The sequence below is a fragment of the Chanos chanos genome, chromosome 11 (assembly GCF_902362185.1).
Source record: "Chanos chanos chromosome 11, fChaCha1.1, whole genome shotgun sequence".
Lineage (NCBI taxonomy): Eukaryota > Metazoa > Chordata > Actinopteri > Gonorynchiformes > Chanidae > Chanos > Chanos chanos.
This window is the reverse complement of record NC_044505.1, coordinates 14,160,116-14,178,827: the sequence shown is the minus strand read 5'-3', so window position 1 is coordinate 14,178,827 and position 18,712 is coordinate 14,160,116. Positions and strand designations below refer to the sequence as shown.

The following is an 18,712-nucleotide window of genomic DNA, read 5'->3' as shown; positions in this document are numbered from 1 at the left end:
GAACTAACTAGTGAGTGTGCATGCAGGCATATTCGGTTTCTAGTTACCCAGCTCTGAATGCCCACTGTATTTTGTCTCTGTTTTTATCTCTTTATCATCTTGATTCACGTTGAACTTTAGACCCTGCTAATTGTTATATGGCTATTCTATGGATCTGTAACCCATTGTAAGATAGATCTTCTATGAATTGCCATCTCTAATTTAATTTTTTTATCATTCCCAACATATTTGTTAAAAAAAAATGTAATTTATTTTACAAACTTGTTTTTTGACTGCTTGCCTTAATTGATTATTTCTTGCTTGAAGAAAGAACCTGTTTAGGCTCTGATTGAGGAGTAACTGAGCTTAAAATATAGCATCTACTTTCCACTAATAACATGTTAGGTGAAGAGGTTGGGAACTTCATCAGCTCCTACAAGCTACCTTACAACCTACAGCAGTCCCATGAGTACAGACGACCCATCTAACACTGCTCTTTCTTCTGATCCCACATCTACATTCATCTCATCTACCAGCCCAGCTCCATCAGCAGTATTTATTGCAACACCAGAGCAATGTGATGGCGTTTCAAATTCGTGTGAAGGCTCTTCAGTGCAGTTCTCTTTCTACATTGACCATCATCCTAACATTATTCAAAACTGAAAAAGATATGATTCGTTTTTAAGATTCATCTCGTTACTTACGGGTTTAGTTCCGTAGTGGGTTACAGCAAAACAGCACCAAGACAGCAAAGTTTTGAGTCTGGAGTCTAAAATCAATGGATTATTCAGAGAGATATTTGACCGTCCAGCTGTCGGATGTTATATGAGGAAGCGGCTTGTACAGGGTATGAGTACACAGCTCTGTTTCATTTAGGATCATGAGAGTAATAGTATAGAGGGAGACTGATTGTTTTATTGTTTGTGATTACAGGGCGTCTATAAAAACACCAATGAACAAGAGGGAAACGAGAGCCCAGGGACCAACAAGGTGGTGGTTTTGCTTGCCACTCCTCCACTGTGCCAGGGCAAGGTTTTAGAAGTTAGCACAAATTGGCCTTGCATTTAGTGAGAGAAGAACCAGTGAGTAAATCGAACCATAATGGTTCCAAAGACATATCACCCTTGTCGATATTTACTGTTTCATCCATTTGGGTTCTGTGTCCATGGCAACCATGAATGGAGTGATGCTCCCCCTTGTCCATAGTAGCTGTGATGAGTGAGCTGGTGGAGTGAGGGTTTTTTTGCCGGGGGGCACGGTTGAGGTGTCAGCATGGTATTTTAATCCTTTTTCGTGTCTATATTGACTTTAAATGACATTGTTTGGGTGATCATGGAAAAATAACTATGTTGTGTATGACTGCCATTATGAAGTGCTTTATCTAATGAGTAATAACTGTAGTAGTAGTAGTATTTTCCAGGCTTGCACTGTTTCGTTGTATGTTGTAATTACTGCAATTAAAGTGTAGGGAAAAAGTCTAAAAGGTCACTTTAGCTCGCTATGCTAACAACTTTAAGTAACCTGGCATATCAGTAGGTGCCATTTCTGACCATATGTTAGTCACAGAGGAAATGAACAGACAAGGTGTGATACCACTGCACAATGAAGTTTTAATAAAACTGAAACCGCAATAATAAGAGGTTATTGGAAACACAAATCAAAATCAAGATTTAAACCCTGCTAGAGTTTACAGTAAGGTAGTTTTATTTTGAGACACTCTGGGTAACAGCTGAAGCCTCTGTCAAATTGCCTTATACAGAATAAGGTATGTATGTTCATCTACATAATTTCACTTTATTACTGTCGTGCTTGTATTCTCACACTTTAACAGTGACCTCTTGTGGAATGATGTTGGCACTGCACGACTCTGCAAATGCAGAGAAGACACATTGTGGCTACAGTGTTTTCCTCTCTGCGCTTCAGCTGCTCTTCTTTCTCTCTGCATGTACGTCCTTCTCTCTGATGGTTTTCAGTGTTTCATTTGGTCTAACTGTATCTCATTAAAGGAATCTGGAATTTTCTTTGCTTCAGTAACATTCAGCACATTCAGACTCTCAGAAGACACTGGGACACCCAGGTTCAGTCTCCAGCCACCACACACACACACACACACACACACACACACACACACACACACACAATTATTGTACTTTAATAATAATGATCAGTCGCAGCAGCATCAGTAGCATCTTTATTTGTACGGCTTTTTTGCCAAGACACGGTTTACAATGTGCCTTACAGAGAAAGGCCAATATATGAGAACACAGTAAAATTAAAAAGAGAAGCAATGTAAAACAGCACCCAATTGCAAGCATTAGGTTTTTATGGTTCTTTTTAAAAGCGCCAAGCTTTTAGGTCTTCTGGTGATGAATTCCATGGTCTGGCTCTATAGTAACTAAAAGCTGACTCCAATCTTCAGTTAAGTTTTGGGAATGACTAGCAGATTGCTATTGGCTAGATCTCACAATCATATCACTAGAGTTAGAGAGCGGCAAGAGTGCAAAGACTTTTAAAAACTAACAGAAGAATTTAAAATCAATTCTAAAAGATGCAGATATCTAATGAAAGGATTTAACTGGAGGTGTAGCGTGGTCTCTCATTCCGGTGTGCAGTAAAATTCTGTCAGGAGCATTTTGCATATGCTGTAAATTCGTGACAGTGCTCTTGGCTAGGCTAGATAAAAGAACAATACAATAGTCCAATCTAGCTGACACCAAAGCACGCGTGAGTTTCTCACTGTCAGCACTGGCGAGCATGTCATAAACCTCAGATGTATTACAAGGGGTTGATAGTAATTCTTGATGTGGTTTTTGGGCTTCAGGGACAAAGAATCTAGATATACCATTAAATATTTTCTCTGTGCTTCATTCCTAATAGCAAGAATCACTATTTTATCTTTATTTAGTTGCAGGAAGTTTTTTGAAATATCCACAAGTTGATGTTATCCATGCATTCCAGCAGACTGATGATAGACTTATGGGCATCAGGTGCTAGAGATAAGTATGTTTTCTGCATACTGCTGGAAGGAAGTGTTGTATAAATCACAGGAAGCATATGAAGGTTACATAACAATGGTCCCAGAACTGAGCTCTGGAGAACACCACATGATGAGGCCTAACACTTGGAGGCGTGAGTATCTAGCAGAACCCAATATTTGTGACCAGTAAGGTAAGGTCTGAACCAGTCTAAGACTGAGCCAAAAAGGCAAACCCAGTTCCCCAGCCAATCAAGTACAATCTTGTGGTCTGCTGTGTTTCTTTTGACTTTTCTGATTGTTTAAGACTGTCAGAAGTGCTATTTCAGTGCTATGGTGAGTGCGAAACCCAGAGTGAAATGTTTACTTTTCATTATTTAAGATTAAGGTGGATGGACACTATGTTCTCCATTATTTTGCCAGAAAAAAAAAGAAGATTGGTCTATTGTTACTAAGTTTCTGCAATTCCTATATTTCACCACAAGTTGGCAGTGTCATGATGTGACAGCACAAGCATGAGGAACCAATCTCCAAAAAATAAAAAAAAAGAAAAAGAAATGCACAAGAAGTTTTATTTCTCTGAGAAGTTTTATTTCTCAACTTGTTCATCTAATTGATTGAAAAGAACTTTTTTTTTTTTAACAAAATCTTTAATAGTCTAATGTAGATTGGTTCTGCTGTATGATCATATGAATATCTAACAACCGTAAGAGGGCTGTAGCACTGCAATACACATAGAAATATAGTATGGTTTTATATCCCCTCTGTTCTGTAGAGAAGCCTTTTATCCTTTTACCCCTCTTCCAATTACCTGCTGCCTAAAAGTTGCTCCTACAGAATCCAGTTACTTATCTAGTAATTCATTGACAATTGAGTTTTTTTTAATTATTTTTTTATGAATGTTTGCTAAGTTTTGTTACTTAAATTAAACTGAGAACTGTATTCTTAAAATTAAAATTAATTTGAAATGTTTTAATTACATGCAGTGAGTGAGTAACTGGAAGGGAGAGCAAGATCGAGGAAGAAAATGAAAGAGAGGGAAGAGAGAGAGAGAGAGAGAGAGAGAGAGAGAAACAATAGTAGTTTAATGTTTGTAGCCTGAAGAGAAACAGAAGGCCTGTTTGTCTCAGTGGGCTCTTAAAACAGTCACCGAGATGCCTATTTGTCAGACACCTCCTCCCTCCTGTTGCCTATATAACATCATGAAATGTGTATCAGCACAGGTAAGCTCAATCCCTTCAGCATTATGAAATGTGATTTATTAAATTTCAGATTTAAATTTAAGTACAGATTAAAAATAACAAAGCCAATGAGAATTCAGTGGCAGGGAACAGTCTTGTGGCCAGATAATCATGATTAAAACATGTATTACAGGACTTACGATGACTGATAATATTTAGCTTGAATGAATATTATTTTGAATTTGGGCTTTATAATTTTCTAATTAAAAAGTCAAGGGTGACGGAACGCATAAGTGTGTTTATAGTAATTAAAGTTGTGTCTCTTAAAATATATGGAATTATTACAGTGTTCACTAAACTGAGAGCAACCAGAAAGATCGGGGGGGGGGGGGGGGGGGGGGGGGGGGGGTTCCATATAATCTCTGCTTGATCCCATATCATTTAGAACTGTCAACGCTTCACTGACATCTATTTCCTGCTGACACTTTTAATGTTTTGTTGCACCAAAGATGGATATAATTCACAATGAACTTGTTTAGTTTGACAGGAGTGAATGCAGCTTTCTGCCAATGAGTTGTCACAATTTTGATTGGCTATTCGGTTATTCAGTGAGTCATGAAACTGCCTCCAGCAGGTTAATGTTATGACTGGTTTGAATCAAGCGCTTTTCATTTTATATTTGCATTTTCAGGACTGTTTTCTTTTGAGTGCCCTAGGTGGCGTATGCACACACAAACACTTAGCTTGAACTTCTTTAGTCTGACTGATGTGAATGCACTTTTTAGTTGTATGAAATTTAACAAGCCCTCTCATCTAACGGCGTTGGTCCCCTAGAATCCCTTAGTCAATGAGTTGGCCAAATTAACAGCTGGATGTCTCAAAATTTCCTACAGCTGAATAAGGACAATAATTTTATTTGGGGAAAAATGAGGAGAGACTCAGGATTTTTACTCATCTTGACACAAAAGGACTTAAAGCGAAGGACACTATTAAAAACCTTGGTGTCGTGATTGATTGCAATCTCAGTTTTAAGAACCGTGTGAAAGCAATAATTAAATCAGCTTTTTACCACCTCAGTAACATAGCCAAACTGAGAGGCCTTATGTCAAAACATGCTTTAGAAAAACGCATTCATGCTTTTATTTCCAGCAGGGTTGACTATTGCAATGGTCTTTTCACAGGCCTTCCAAAAAAAAAAAAAAAAAACCCTATCAAACAGCTTCAGCTTGTACAAAATGCAGCTGCTAGAGTTCTTACAAAAACCAAAAGAACTGACCGCATTACTCTGATACTGAAGTCCTTATACTCAGTAATACACTCAGTAATACACTGGCTTCCAGTAAGTCACGGAATTGACTTTAAACCACTGCTGCTTGTTTATAAATTACTAAGTGGAGCCGCACCAAAAGACCTCTCAGATCACTGGAGAGAGATCTGTTGGTAATACCTACTGTCAGAACTAAACGTGGTGAAGCTGCTTTTAGCTGCTGTGCCGCTCGGCTCTGGAACCAACTTCCTGGTGACATCAAAGGTGCTTCAACTGTAGCCAGTTTCAAATCTAGACTTAAAACTCAATTGTTCTCAGATGCTTTTTGTTAACTGATTGAATGTGCTCTATTTATTTATTTATTTTTTAAACACTTCCTGTGTTCTTTTAGTGGATCTAGTGCACTCTTCCTTTTTAATCTTTTATTTTTCTGTGTCCTTTCAACTGTTTTAATGCACTCTGCCTTTTTTTTAAATCTCTTACATTTCTATGTCCTTTTATCGGCTCATTTGTAAAGCACTTTGAATTACTAATGTGTACGAATTGTGCTATATAAATAAACTTGCCTTGCCTTGGCTAATATTTTACCACGTCAGTAAGTTGAGCGTGAACCATTTGAGCAAGACACAGTAGTAATGGCTGCATTATGGATGTGTAGTGTTTTTAGAGAGGCCACTGTTGGACGAGGAGCTGTGTGATCAGAGGAGGAGACCGTGGTGCTTACTGGGGTATCGGTAACGGATGGCCAACAGCCATTAAAACCGTAAAAGTTTTCTGCTATTTTCCAATAAGATGGAAGTCCAGCAGGACCGCTTGCTTACAAAGCTGTGTCGAAGAAATTCGCAACGCAAAAATAATTGTACTGAAAACATGGTGGTTTCACACAATCTCTCACGCAATCTTTTTCATACCTTCTTAAAACGTATGTTGTTTTATTTTTGAGAGGGGAGAATCTTGTGCAAACTGTGAGTGAAGACTTTTTACACCGAAAAAGATGCATCTTCATGTTTAACAGTGTCGAATGAATCTCGCTTAGATGGGGGAAACACTTAAATACGATTTATGAGACAATATCACATTTATCCTCTTCCCAGGAGTGTAGGTTTTGTGCTCATTATACCAAATTATTGCTGTATCTCCGTCTTGCTATTTCAGTAAACTGTCTGGTCTCTCTCTTGTGCAAATAAACTTTGCGTAGCACCAACGCACACCCACTTCATTGATGAAACTCCCGTATATCATACATTAAGCGTACTTGTACGTAGTCTACTACATGCAATTACATAAAGTCCCTCTTCTCTAGACCGCAAGCATGTAATTTATGCGACACTTTAAATCGTAATCTCTGAGTTTGACAAGTGAGTTGCCCTTTTACATAACACTCCTACAAACTGCGGTTGTGATTTATATAGACCCTCCACACTATGTAAAATACAAATTTAAATTCGGCTGTAGGCTAATTCTGCTATGAAGCTCAATACTTCAGTGATCCTCCATGAGGAGTCGAGAAAATGCAATTTTCATTATTTTAATGACGGAAAAAGAACAATCGAGAGAACTTTTGCCCCCGATGTTTGTGATGATGATAATTTTGCAGATTTTACACACATTTGTAACCAGGAATGTCACAATACAACATTTATGGCCAATACGGTTCAATTATCTCTGTGTTCTCTGATAAAATGGACCACTTCATGGATTTTCTGGCCTGGATGTGTCAGTGAACTCTCAGTTGATCTACTTGTTGTCCCAGTCAGCTGAGATCAATATACCACAATCTCCACAAGTGTTCACACTAAAATCGTGGACACTGTAGTATCACTGAAGAGTATGAATACATTTTTTTAAACCGAAGACAGAAAAGATTAACACAGAAAACACTTCAAGCGAAGAGCTGATGCAGCGAGCGGCACATTCAACACAGCATTCGACGCACTACCTGTCGCATTGGCAGCATGACTCGTTGTCAGGGCAATGTGTGATGTCATCGTTGTTGGCAGGTGAACTGGACTAAGCCCTGCTGTTTTGGCAGCCCATTCTGTCTGTCAGAAAGCTGTAAAAATTAATGAGGCCATTAAAAAAAATACTGTCTTCCTCAAAAAGAATTCAATTTCAGAGGAACATAACATCCACTGTGTAATACTGTGGTATTAATTACCTCTTAAAAGTGTAAAAATAGCCGAGAGCTAAAATAGTGGATAACTATATACTGAGGGGAAATTGTGGTCTCTGTTTGTGTTTCTCATCTAGCAAAATCATGACATGAATATAGATTAGGCTTCTCAGTCATGACTGGTCAAAACATAAACTGTCTTTGAGCTTTACTAAATTAAAATGATACTACCGTGTACAAAATTTAATTGGTAGCACCAAATCATATTACCATAATTTTTGATACTCTAAGTAGAAAGAGCAAGACAGTTACAGCTAGATACAGTTACGGCTAATGCACCCGTAAGTCGTCTTTGAGATTGGGTTAATTAAAATGATGCTACAACGCACAGGGTGAATCACATAAAATCTTTCTTTGAGGGAAGAACATAAAAAAAGGAACTGCTTTACCTTCACATGACCTGAATGTCTGGGAACTACTTTACACTGATCATTCTCCTACAGTGCACTTCTTACAGTGCACAACATTTCAAAGACGTGTGGCAGAAGAGATGTACTTTCCATTTTGTGGTTATTTTTTGAAACTGTTTAAGGTTTTTTTTCTGAGCAATTATACCATACCATGTTTTTCCTTATCAGAGTTCAGGCTTTTGACAACGGTTCCTGTTTTTTGACATGTCAGATAATGTGGAAGTTTTCTGACTGTTGCATCCGCAGTTGGACTTGCAGTTGTGGCACCAACTACAATTTACAATTTAGCATTTAGCAGACGCTTTTAGCTAAAGCGACTTACAATCAGTGCATCAGTCGGATTCCTAATACCTCATAAGCAGACATCGCTAAAAAGACTGAGTGTCAATTTACTCCTTCGCATTGCGCCCCTGGAATTCTTAGACAAACATAGATAAAAGACAAGGTTTTTTCTTTTCTTTTTTTTTTTAAGGAAGGGGGGTTAGGCTTAGGGGGATAGGTGGGTTCTGAAGAGGTGGGTTTTCAGTTTCTTGCGGAAGATGGTGAGGGTTTCCACAGTCCTAACTGTATGAGGGAGGTCGTTCCACCACCGAGGGGCAATGGCGGAGAAGAGGTGTGGTCGGGAGGAGCGGCTGCCGGGTTCCCGAAGTGAGGGGACCGTCAGCTGACCAGAGGTCATAGAGTGGAGGGTTCTTGTAGGGGTATACGGAGTTATTAGGGACTGAAGGTATGATGGGGCGGAGCCTCTTGTTGCCTGGTAGGCCAGTACTATTTGGCCTCATTCCAGTTATGCAAGATGGGTAATGAACACAAAACACATACACACACACACACACACACACACACACACACACAAACTATACAAAGCCAGATGTTTGTACGCAAATTCAGCTCTGAGGTCAAACCATCATGCTCACACGCTCACATTTTAACAGTGTCCTCTTGTGGCGAGGTGTAGGAACTGCACAATTACCACCACAGTAAAAAAAAAGCCTTCCTGTCAACGGTATGCTCTCCTCTGCTCTTTGGCCATTGCTCTTTCTCTCGGCATGTACACCTTCCTTTCAGATTTTTACAGCATTCTGTTTGGTGTTATGGTGTTCTGTTCTGGAGCTTCTCTTTACTTCACTCACGCAGACTCTGAGAAGACATTGGGACACACTGACTCAGTCTCCAGCATCTTCCCACTCACTCGCGCACACACGCACACACACACACACGCATCACAAATGAAATACACACATATACATACACATAAACACACAAAGAGGGGGGAAAAAGGGTTTTAAATGTTTAAACGTTACTAAGTTAAAATATCAGAAGTATTTGTTGGGATCATTGGCATGTTCTCCAGGATTACAGTTGATGGATGGATAAATAGAGGGAATGTTGGGTTGAATGGAAGGACAAATTTATTGTTAGAGGGGGAATTCAACCTTTTCCACATACAGTCCCATTGCCTAAGGAAATCATCAATGATGTATTATGTATGATGTATTATTCCAGTGCACTGATGTTTACCATCTGCTTACCATGTGAATTTGCTCAAATGCTGATGATTTTTAAATTTGATGATTAGAGCTGCATTTTATAGATATTTTAAATCTGGCTGGCTGGGCACCACATTCATGAATTTTAATGGACTGAATTTCAGCTCTTAATGTATTTAAAAATCCTCATCTGAGCTGACACACACACACACACACACACACACACACACACACAAAGTATGAGGAGTCACCTACATACGCATAGCAAGTCTTAAAGACTGTGTGTGTTTGTGTGTGTGTGTGTGTGTGTGTGTGTGTGTGTGTGTGTGTGTGTGTGTGTGTGTGCGCGTGTGTGTCTGTATGTGTGTGTGTGTGTGGGTTCGTGCGTGCATGCATGCAGTATGCGTATGTGTATGTGTGTGCTATACACATCATCTTCATCCTGTCTCTCTGAATAATCCCTTTTCACTCTTGTTAGTTCTTTTGTACTGAAAACAGAAGCCTCTCTCTCTGTGTCTCTCTGTGTGTCTCTGACTCTCCATCTGTCTGTCTTTCTCTGGTTCTGATTGGTTGTATGAGTTAGATGAGAACAGTTCAAAATGTGTCAGTGATGTATGTGACTTCATGCTATGGTTCATAACATGTTCAGAGACATGTTCATAAACTGCTCTGCCCAGACTGCAGAAACACTCCACCTTATCACCTTTCCTCTAGCTTACCTCCCTTACACACACACACACACACACACACACACACACACACACTCACATGTATGACCTGCATTGATGTATCACTATGGTATATACATACCCACACACACACACACACAAACGCATTTTTGCCGAACGGTGAACGTGAACGTATCAGTTTGCAACCAAAGAACATGAACCTGAGCATCATCCAGGTTCAAGCGAGATTCGGGATCCTCGGGTTGCTGTAAAAACACGGTGCTTACACACAGGGTGCGCTGTAACCTGCACTGGCTAGCTTAACCAATTTTTTTTTTTTTTTTTTTTTGCAAAATGGGCAGTGCAAATGGCGAGTCAGACCACTCAGCTAGCGGTACCGCTGAAGCCAGTTCATATGATTATTTGAAGGAGTTTTATGAACTAGTCAGTACAGGTTCTGACGGGGAAAAAAACAAGTCCAAATGTCAGCCACATCGTCATCAAATTCTTAATTCCTGCAATGTGGGTAGGATGTGTGTAATTAGTTGTTAGATAGACAGATAGATAGACAGATAGATAGATAGATAGATAGATACTTTATTCGTAAATTCAGGTAAATAATGCTACTTGAGTGGCAGAGCCTAAAGGTATAGCCGGGTTAGCAGAGGATGGTTTCGATCCATCGACCTCTGGGTTATGGGCCCAGCACGCTTCCGCTGCGCCACTCTGCTTGTTGTTAGTTTTGTTTGAAGGGTGTTATCCATTATTTTTGGTAGGTGAGCACAGAGTGTACATATGCACGCACATGAGAAAACAAAGGAATTTATTTTGTGTTCGGAACTTTTTTTTTTATTTGCTTTTGCATTTCCACGAGTAAAACACATAACTTATGAATGTACAAGTACACGCAACCAGTGGGAAATGGCAGTGAAAGGATGGGTAGGAGGATTTTCTACTGAAAAAGATAAGCTCAGAGCAGCTCATTTAAAAAAGAAAAAAAACCGGGAGAAATGAACTGAGACTGTGAACTTGTTCATAATTCAAAATTGTGAACTATGAACATGAACTTGTTCATTTGAATCTGTGCGAACTGATCTTTGAAGTAGCTCTTGTGAAGTGTGAAGCACTGCCTGCGTTAATGTGTCGCTATGGTGTATGCAATCACACACACACACACATTAAACTTACATACATTAAATTTTACTGCTCCAAACTTCTGCAGGATAGAGTGTGTGAGAGAGAGAGAGAGAGAGAGAGAAAGTAAAGGGGTTAAAAGCAAGTAAGAGAGAGCGAGAGCGAGAGATAGCGAGAGAAAGGGAGCAAGTGAAACAATAGTAGTTTAATGTATGTAGCCTGAGGAGAAACAGAAGGTCTGTTTGTCTCAGTGGGCTCTTAAAACAGTCACTGAGATGCCTATTTGTCAGACACCTCCTCCCCCCTGTTTCCTTTATAACATCATGAAATGTGTATCAGCACAGGTAAGATCAATCCCTTCAGCATTATGAAATGTGTATCTGGAAAGATTCTATGAGCTTTTAATTCAGATTTAAATTTTAATTCAGATTAAAATTTTGTTTATTCAGTACTTACACAGACATGTCTTAATAAAACCAGTGAGCACTCACGGTCAGGGAATACTCTAGTAACCAGATAAACATGATCAAAATATGTTTTGCAAACCTTCGGTTGACTGAGCGGATTTGTGCCTGAATGAATATTAATTTGCGTTAAAGTTTTATAAGGTTCTCAGATGGCCTGATTAGTATAAATTTCACTGCTCTACACTACAGACTAATGGAAGAGTCCAGACTAGTGAAACTAACAAATGTGTACAGTAATTATAATTGTACTTGAGGAAATAATATGAAATTTTAGTCTTCATTAAACTTAAGGTACCAAAGAGAGATCAAGGAGCTGATCCATGTAACGTCTGCTTGGTCCTGTGACCGTCATATACATTTCACTAACATCTGTTTCCTCCTGACACTTTGAATGCTTTGTCGCACCAAAGATTAATATAATTTACCATAAACTTGTTTAGTCTGAGAGGTCTGAATACAGTTTCATGCTAGTGACTTGTCCTCTTTTGATTGGCTATTCAGTTAGTCAGCGAGTCATGAAACTGCCTCCCGCAAGTTAATGTTATGATTGGTGGTTTGAATCAAGCTCTTTGACAAGAGTGTTATATTCGCATTTTCAGAACTAATTTCTTCTGAGCGTCCTAAGTGGTACACAAGCGCATGCGTACGTGCACACACACACACAGAGAGAGAGAGAGAGAGAGAGAGAGAGAGGGTGTGCGCAGACAGAGAAGGGGGGGAGGGAGAAAGACAGAAAGAGAGAGAGAGAATTCACAGGTGTGATTAATAGTTTGTTAATACTTAATTCTGGTTAATAATAATTCATTTGCTGCGTAGGATAAGAAACCAGTCAATTTCACAGCAGATTTGAAAACAATAACATCAACAGACCCTGTTTTTTCATACTCAGGTACAGATAACTTCCCTTCCATTTGTTCTTAAAAAATGACATGATAAGAAATTTCTGTTTTCTTCAGATTTTCCATGGCTAAATATTTATGAATCCATAACTGTGAAGGGCAGCTATGAAACGGTTACACACAATCTATAACAGGTGAAATCATGTGTGAGGGAGACAGAGAGTGTAATGTATAATTTAATGGTATTTGGAGCAGTAGAATGGAAACACCAAACAGTCAGTAATTTCCTTCAGCTTCCAGACCACAGACCACCCATGATTCAGCTGTTTGCAGACATGTGGAATGTATTGCTTTCATGGCCGTCCGGTTTGACAGGGCAGAAATAAAGAAAGATTTGTGTTATCATCAGACTTGAACAGATGGTCTCTCGGTCTCTTTCTCTTTCCCTCTCTTGCTCTGTGGTGTGTGTGTGTGTGTGTGTGTGTGTGTGTGTGTGTGTGTGTGTGTGTGTGTGTGTGTGTGTGCGTGCGTGGTGCGTGCGTGTGTGTTTTAGCCAGAGGGGACTCATGGAAACCTGAAGTCTTTGTGTGATGTTGGTGTTGTGGTTAGCTCGGTGTTCTGTGCATATTCAGCTGTAATGTTTAGGAAGTGTTGTGTGCACTGGGATGAGTAGGTTTGGAGTAAGAGAGTTTTTTGGGTGCTTTCTCTCTCTCTCTCTCTCTCTGTGCGTGTGCGTGTGTGTGTGTGTGTGTGTGTGTCTGTGTGTGTGTGTGTGTGTGTGTACCCCGTTAAGTCTCCACTGCAGCGTGCTGGCATTTAGCCACTCACAGAGCTGACTGTCCTCTTCGCTCTTTCACAGCCGGAAACTCAGACAGATAGAGTCACACACACACACACACACAGAGTCTACATATCTCTCTTGTTGTAAAATGACACAAAAACACATACTGAAGTTGAACACAACTTGTCTGTCTTCCAGCTCTCTTTCAAACACAAATATACTCAGTTTTAAGACAGTAATAATAATAAGCTCTCTTTGCCCATTCCCCCTTCCTGCCTGGTACTCTCTTTCTCTCTCTCTCTCTCTCTCTCTCTGCTGGTTTAAATATAGTGAGTTTTGTTTAATGCTGACTTGCTCTCTTTTTCTCTCTCTCTCTCTCTCTCTCTGTCTCTCTCTCTCCCCAACACTCATTCTTTTTCTCCCACTGTCACTCTCTCTCTCTCTCTCTCTCTCTCTCACACACACACACACACACAGAGAGAGAGAGAGAGAGAGAGAGAGAGAGAGAGGGACAGGACTGAAATACATTGGTCCATTTAATTTCCTCGTGTGTCTCTGAAAGCTGTAATGAATCATGACAGAAAGGTCATACAAGCTGTGCACGGGTGCAGTGATCATAGAAAAAAAATTCTCTGTCTTATCATTACCTTAAAGTCACTTTCTTCATTTTATCTTGTCCATGCTCTTTGCTGGCTGGTCTAATCCTAATCAATAGATAGTCATTTGTCTGAGTCGTCTGATGTTGACAATTTATTTAATATAAAAACTGACAATCGACAATCAGAGCTTTTAACACCGTCTTGCAAGTCATGTTAACAAATGAAGTTCGGAATAGAGGAGCACTCGAGCCGGGACAATCTATCGCGCGAGAGCAATCCTCACTGCGCATGCAGTGGGACAGGTGCACACACGCAGAATCCATCTTTACTGAAGACACAGTGCGCGCGCACACGCACACACACTCATACACACTCTCACAAGCTCAGAGACACAGCGACAGAAGTGGATATGACAGAGAGTTGTGCGAAGCTGCACCGTGACTGAGCGACAAACACTGACAGTATTTTTACGAGCGGCTTCAGGAGGTAAGAGCTCGAGCAGCTATATGATGCAATTTCGAGTGTTTCTCTTGCGTTCTTAATTCTCAAGGGCAAGCTTCCGTGTAGCTTTCAATGTAAGCTAATATAGCAATATAATAAGTTGTTCAAGTCGCTTCTACTCTTTCGATTTTGTAGTGTGTGTGTAATTTTCTGAGGGCGTGAGAAAGTGTGTACGGAAAAGACAGTGCTATTTTGCAGTGCACCCCCCCTCTCATAATGAATGTTCTTTCGGGTTCGCGAGCCCCCACTGCGGGAGACGTCGATTGCGAGTGCTGGAGCCTGTCCCGAGTTTCTGATGCTCCTTTTTGTGTCTCGCGGATCTCATATTATTAGTCTTTATTAATCAACTGACACTTGGCCAGAAACCTTGCTGGACATCCTGAAGACGTTGCTTAACCGTTGTAGAGTGCAGTTCACTCAAAGTTACGCTGCCCTCAGGACGGTTGTTTTTTTTTTTGTTGTTTTTTTTTCCAGGGCAAGCCTTTGGGTTCTGTACAGAATGTGCTGAGTTGAAAACACATATAATTCCCGTAAAGCAAACTCGGTTAGGTCAGTGTTAGCTTAATTAGTCATTGAAATAACTCTATGGGGCATTGTAAACGATTTTCATACGAACAGGCAGCAAGAGTCGTCACAGTTCATGATCAGCGTGCCTGTGCACCAAAATGGAAGATAAAATAATCAGTTTTATTATATCTGTCAACCATGAGCCGTTGTCTGACATTAAATACTCACAAAATATAAGTGATATGCCCTTTCTTACAGCTATCATAATTTTTTTTTTTTTTGCCAAACGTGTTTCGTGTATGTTCTGACTGTTTGACCCCAAAATAGAAATTCTGAGAATTACAGGGAACTATTGTCTCCCTCCTACGTATGCATGTATGTGTGCATACACCCTACGTATGCATGTATGTGTGTGTGTGTGTGTGTGTGTGTGCGCGAGTGTGTGCGTGCGCATCCGTGTGTGTGTGTGTGTGTGTGTGTGTGTGTATGTAAGTGTGTTTAAGAATTGTGCAGGTATAGGTTAATAAGTGTGTGTTTGAGAATTATACCATACAGTTATTAGGTAATGTGTGTGTGTGTGTATGCGTTTTAGGTGTCCAGTCATGGTGTGTCGGGGACTTCTCTTGCTGCTGGTGGTGTTGACGTGTGTGATGGAGAGTACTGCCAAAGAGAGCAAACCCAAGAAGGGCAAAAAGGGCAAGCAAGTCATCTGCCCCTCGTGAGTCACCCAGACTTCAGACTGCTTCCCATCAGCAGGCGCGCACACACACACACACATACACACACGCACACGCACACACACACACACACACACACACACACCACACACACACACACACACACACACACATACATACACACACACACACACACACATACACGCACACACACACACACACGCGCACACACACATACACACACACACACACACACACATACACACGCACACATACACGCAAACACACACATATACACACACATACACACGCACACACACACACACACATATACACACACACACGTAGACACAGGGTCATCCTATTACATACATCAGGACAGTGTGGATTTCAAACAGACAGAATTACAGTGTTATTGATCCTAGCCATTCTTGACGTAATTTGTTTAGCCAGTTTTACCTCGGGCATAACTTTTGAGAGGACAGTGTATCCAAAGACAATTCCAAGTCCACTCTCTTCACTTCACCCAGTGTTCTAAACAGGATTGCTCTGATTCTTCGTCCTCCATTTCAGTCAGTGCTTTCTGAAAAGCGTTTATACTTTATACTGCTGTGTTCGTTGTAACTTCACACTGCATCCCAGTATGTTTCTGACTGAGATTGCATGGTTTGAAATTAGGCCGTACATCTAGTTTTATAAGAACAGGATTCTGAAATGTTCCGCATATGACCATGTGTGTGCCGTTGTGAAATTCTTGTTTGCTTTAGTGGGTGTAAGTCACATGGAAGGTTATTTTGTACAGACAGTTATCTGCGGAAGACATTGCAAGAGTTCCAGCCAATTCAACCAGCAATATCCTCAACCGCTTACTGATGACCTATGACCCCAGAATCCGACCCAATTTCAAAGGTACCGTAGTGAAATCTGCATGTGGAAATCTACACAAAATCCTGGAACACACAGGTTACAGTTCATTCCTGATTGATGTGTTAGTTTGCAGTTTCATATATTATCAAGAAAAAAATATACTGCTTTGATTCATACTTAGTTGCGTTGCAATTTTGGGTTATAGACTGCAGTCATAGAATTGTATATTCAAAGTTCAGTTGAACTCGTGCTCAGTAACTGTAATACTCAGTTTGGTGATAGTGTGAGACATTCAGAATGAGTAGGAATCCTGTTTAGCTTTGTGAAGCAGCCAGAATGAACAGTAAGTAGCAAACATTTAGCAGTGATTAAAAACTTCAGAGAACATTCTATACAGACTAATAATACATTGATCTTTCCATGTCAATAGTACAGTATTTTTATTGCAGCATAACAATAATGTTACACATGTATGTTTGATATATTGCATTTATGGAAACTATCTTTATTACACATACATGTTTATAACATTGTGCAAGATCCTAAATTAGATATTTGTTACTTCTTTTAACTAGAACATTAACTGATGGACAGCAACATGGGCTTGATGTTTTAATGATAGTATACATTATATTACCTTTATGCAACACAGGTGATAAAGTAATTTAGACTGTACAGATCACATACATGTATGTAAATTTAGGGAAATTAAAACATTTGAATGCTGGGTTTTTTCCCATATTTGACAGCTAGACTCATTCCCCTAAATCGGAACTTCAGCAGAATTTTCATCTCTCAGGCAACTTATGGCCCCTGAAATTGAATTTGAATCTTGTTCAATATACGCAAACTACGTTATATACGACTGGCGCATGAATTCATTACAGTGATAATATGATTTGGAGAGTGGCGCTCCACTTCTATTGTCCGGTATAATTGAAACGGAGCCTCTGTCCGGTAGCGTGGGATCATGTGACCTTGCGGAATTAGAACCTGTCAGATGCAATTCTAAGATCAATGACTGTTCCGTTCTGGTTTTGTCAGGATTCCATGGAACAGGAAATAGCTGTGCCATAAATTATAGCCACATTTTTAATGACGCTCTGCTCCATGATGTGTTATGACTACGTTATTTGTGGGTTTTGGTGCTTTATTCGATGGATGGTTTACATCAACTGTGTGATATTACACAGTGCAAGTTAAAAACACCCACACACTCACACCCATTGCTGATTTAAATTTGTATTTGTAGGCATTCCTGTTGAGGATAAAGTGAATATCTTCATAAACAGCTTTGGATCCATCCAGGAGACCACAATGGTATAATCTTCAAATCTTAAACTCTGTGTGTGTGTGTGTGTGTGTGTGTGTGTGTGTGTGTGTGTGTGTGTGTTTGTATATGTGACTGTAATCTTATATGTCTGTACACACTAAATTCATTTTTATGTTTGTATGGGTGATAATGTCCCGAAACACTACATATGTTTTTGGTAATGTCTGCCTGTATGTGTTTGTTTGTAATCGTGTTTGTGATCCTGTTTTAATCATGTTTGTTTTTTGTTTTTAATCATGTTTGTTTTTTGTTTTTAATCATGTTTGTTTGTTTGTTTGTAATAATGTTTGTCTGTTTCTTTGTAATCATGTTTGTGTATTTGTTTGTAACCTTGTTTGTTGTTTGCTTGTAATCTTGTTTGTGTGTTTGTTTGTAATTGTTTTTGTTTGTGTCCTGGTCAGGATTACCGGGTGAACATATTCCTCCGTCAACGCTGGAACGACCCACGACTAAAACTTCCGGCCGACTTTAAATCGGACGCTCTGACTGTCGACCCGAAGATGTTCCAGTGTCTTTGGAAACCTGACCTCTTTTTCGCTAACGAGAAGAACGCAAACTTTCACGACGTCACTCAAGAGAACATCCTCCTTTTCATCTTTCGCAACGGAGATGTTCTCATCAGTATGAGGTACGGGGAAGGGCTAAGGGCTAAGGTCGTCCCAGTAAAGAAACAAGTAATCATATCATTGTCATATTGTGAAATCCGAATGAAAAATACAGGCTAATACTGGCACTCAGGCAGTTGTTCTCAGAGATTTTCCCTTTAACTCTCAGATGTCTGCAGCTATTTAATTAATTCTCAGAACGAACGTTTCAGAATTAAATATCTGCACAAGCCTGGCTTTTTTCCCATCCGCCGGGAACA

At 39.9% G+C, this 18,712-nt stretch overlaps 1 protein-coding gene and 1 non-coding gene across 2 annotated transcripts in view; one reads left to right on the top strand and one right to left on the bottom strand.

Moving 5' to 3' along the window:
* Window positions 1-377: 377 nt before the first annotated feature.
* glrba (glycine receptor, beta a) overlaps window positions 378-18,712 on the top strand; it is a 24,827-nt gene continuing 6,492 nt past the window's right edge. Inside the window, exons 1-5 of the mRNA XM_030787717.1 lie at window positions 378-448; window positions 15,563-15,688; window positions 16,450-16,556; window positions 17,767-17,834; window positions 18,249-18,475. Of these exons, the coding sequence (XP_030643577.1) occupies window positions 378-448; window positions 15,563-15,688; window positions 16,450-16,556; window positions 17,767-17,834; window positions 18,249-18,475 (599 nt within the window). The remainder of the gene's footprint in view (window positions 449-15,562; window positions 15,689-16,449; window positions 16,557-17,766; window positions 17,835-18,248; window positions 18,476-18,712) is intronic.
* trnam-cau (transfer RNA methionine (anticodon CAU)) lies at window positions 10,802-10,873 on the bottom strand. The gene has a single exon. It is a non-coding gene; the product is annotated as a tRNA-Met (tRNA).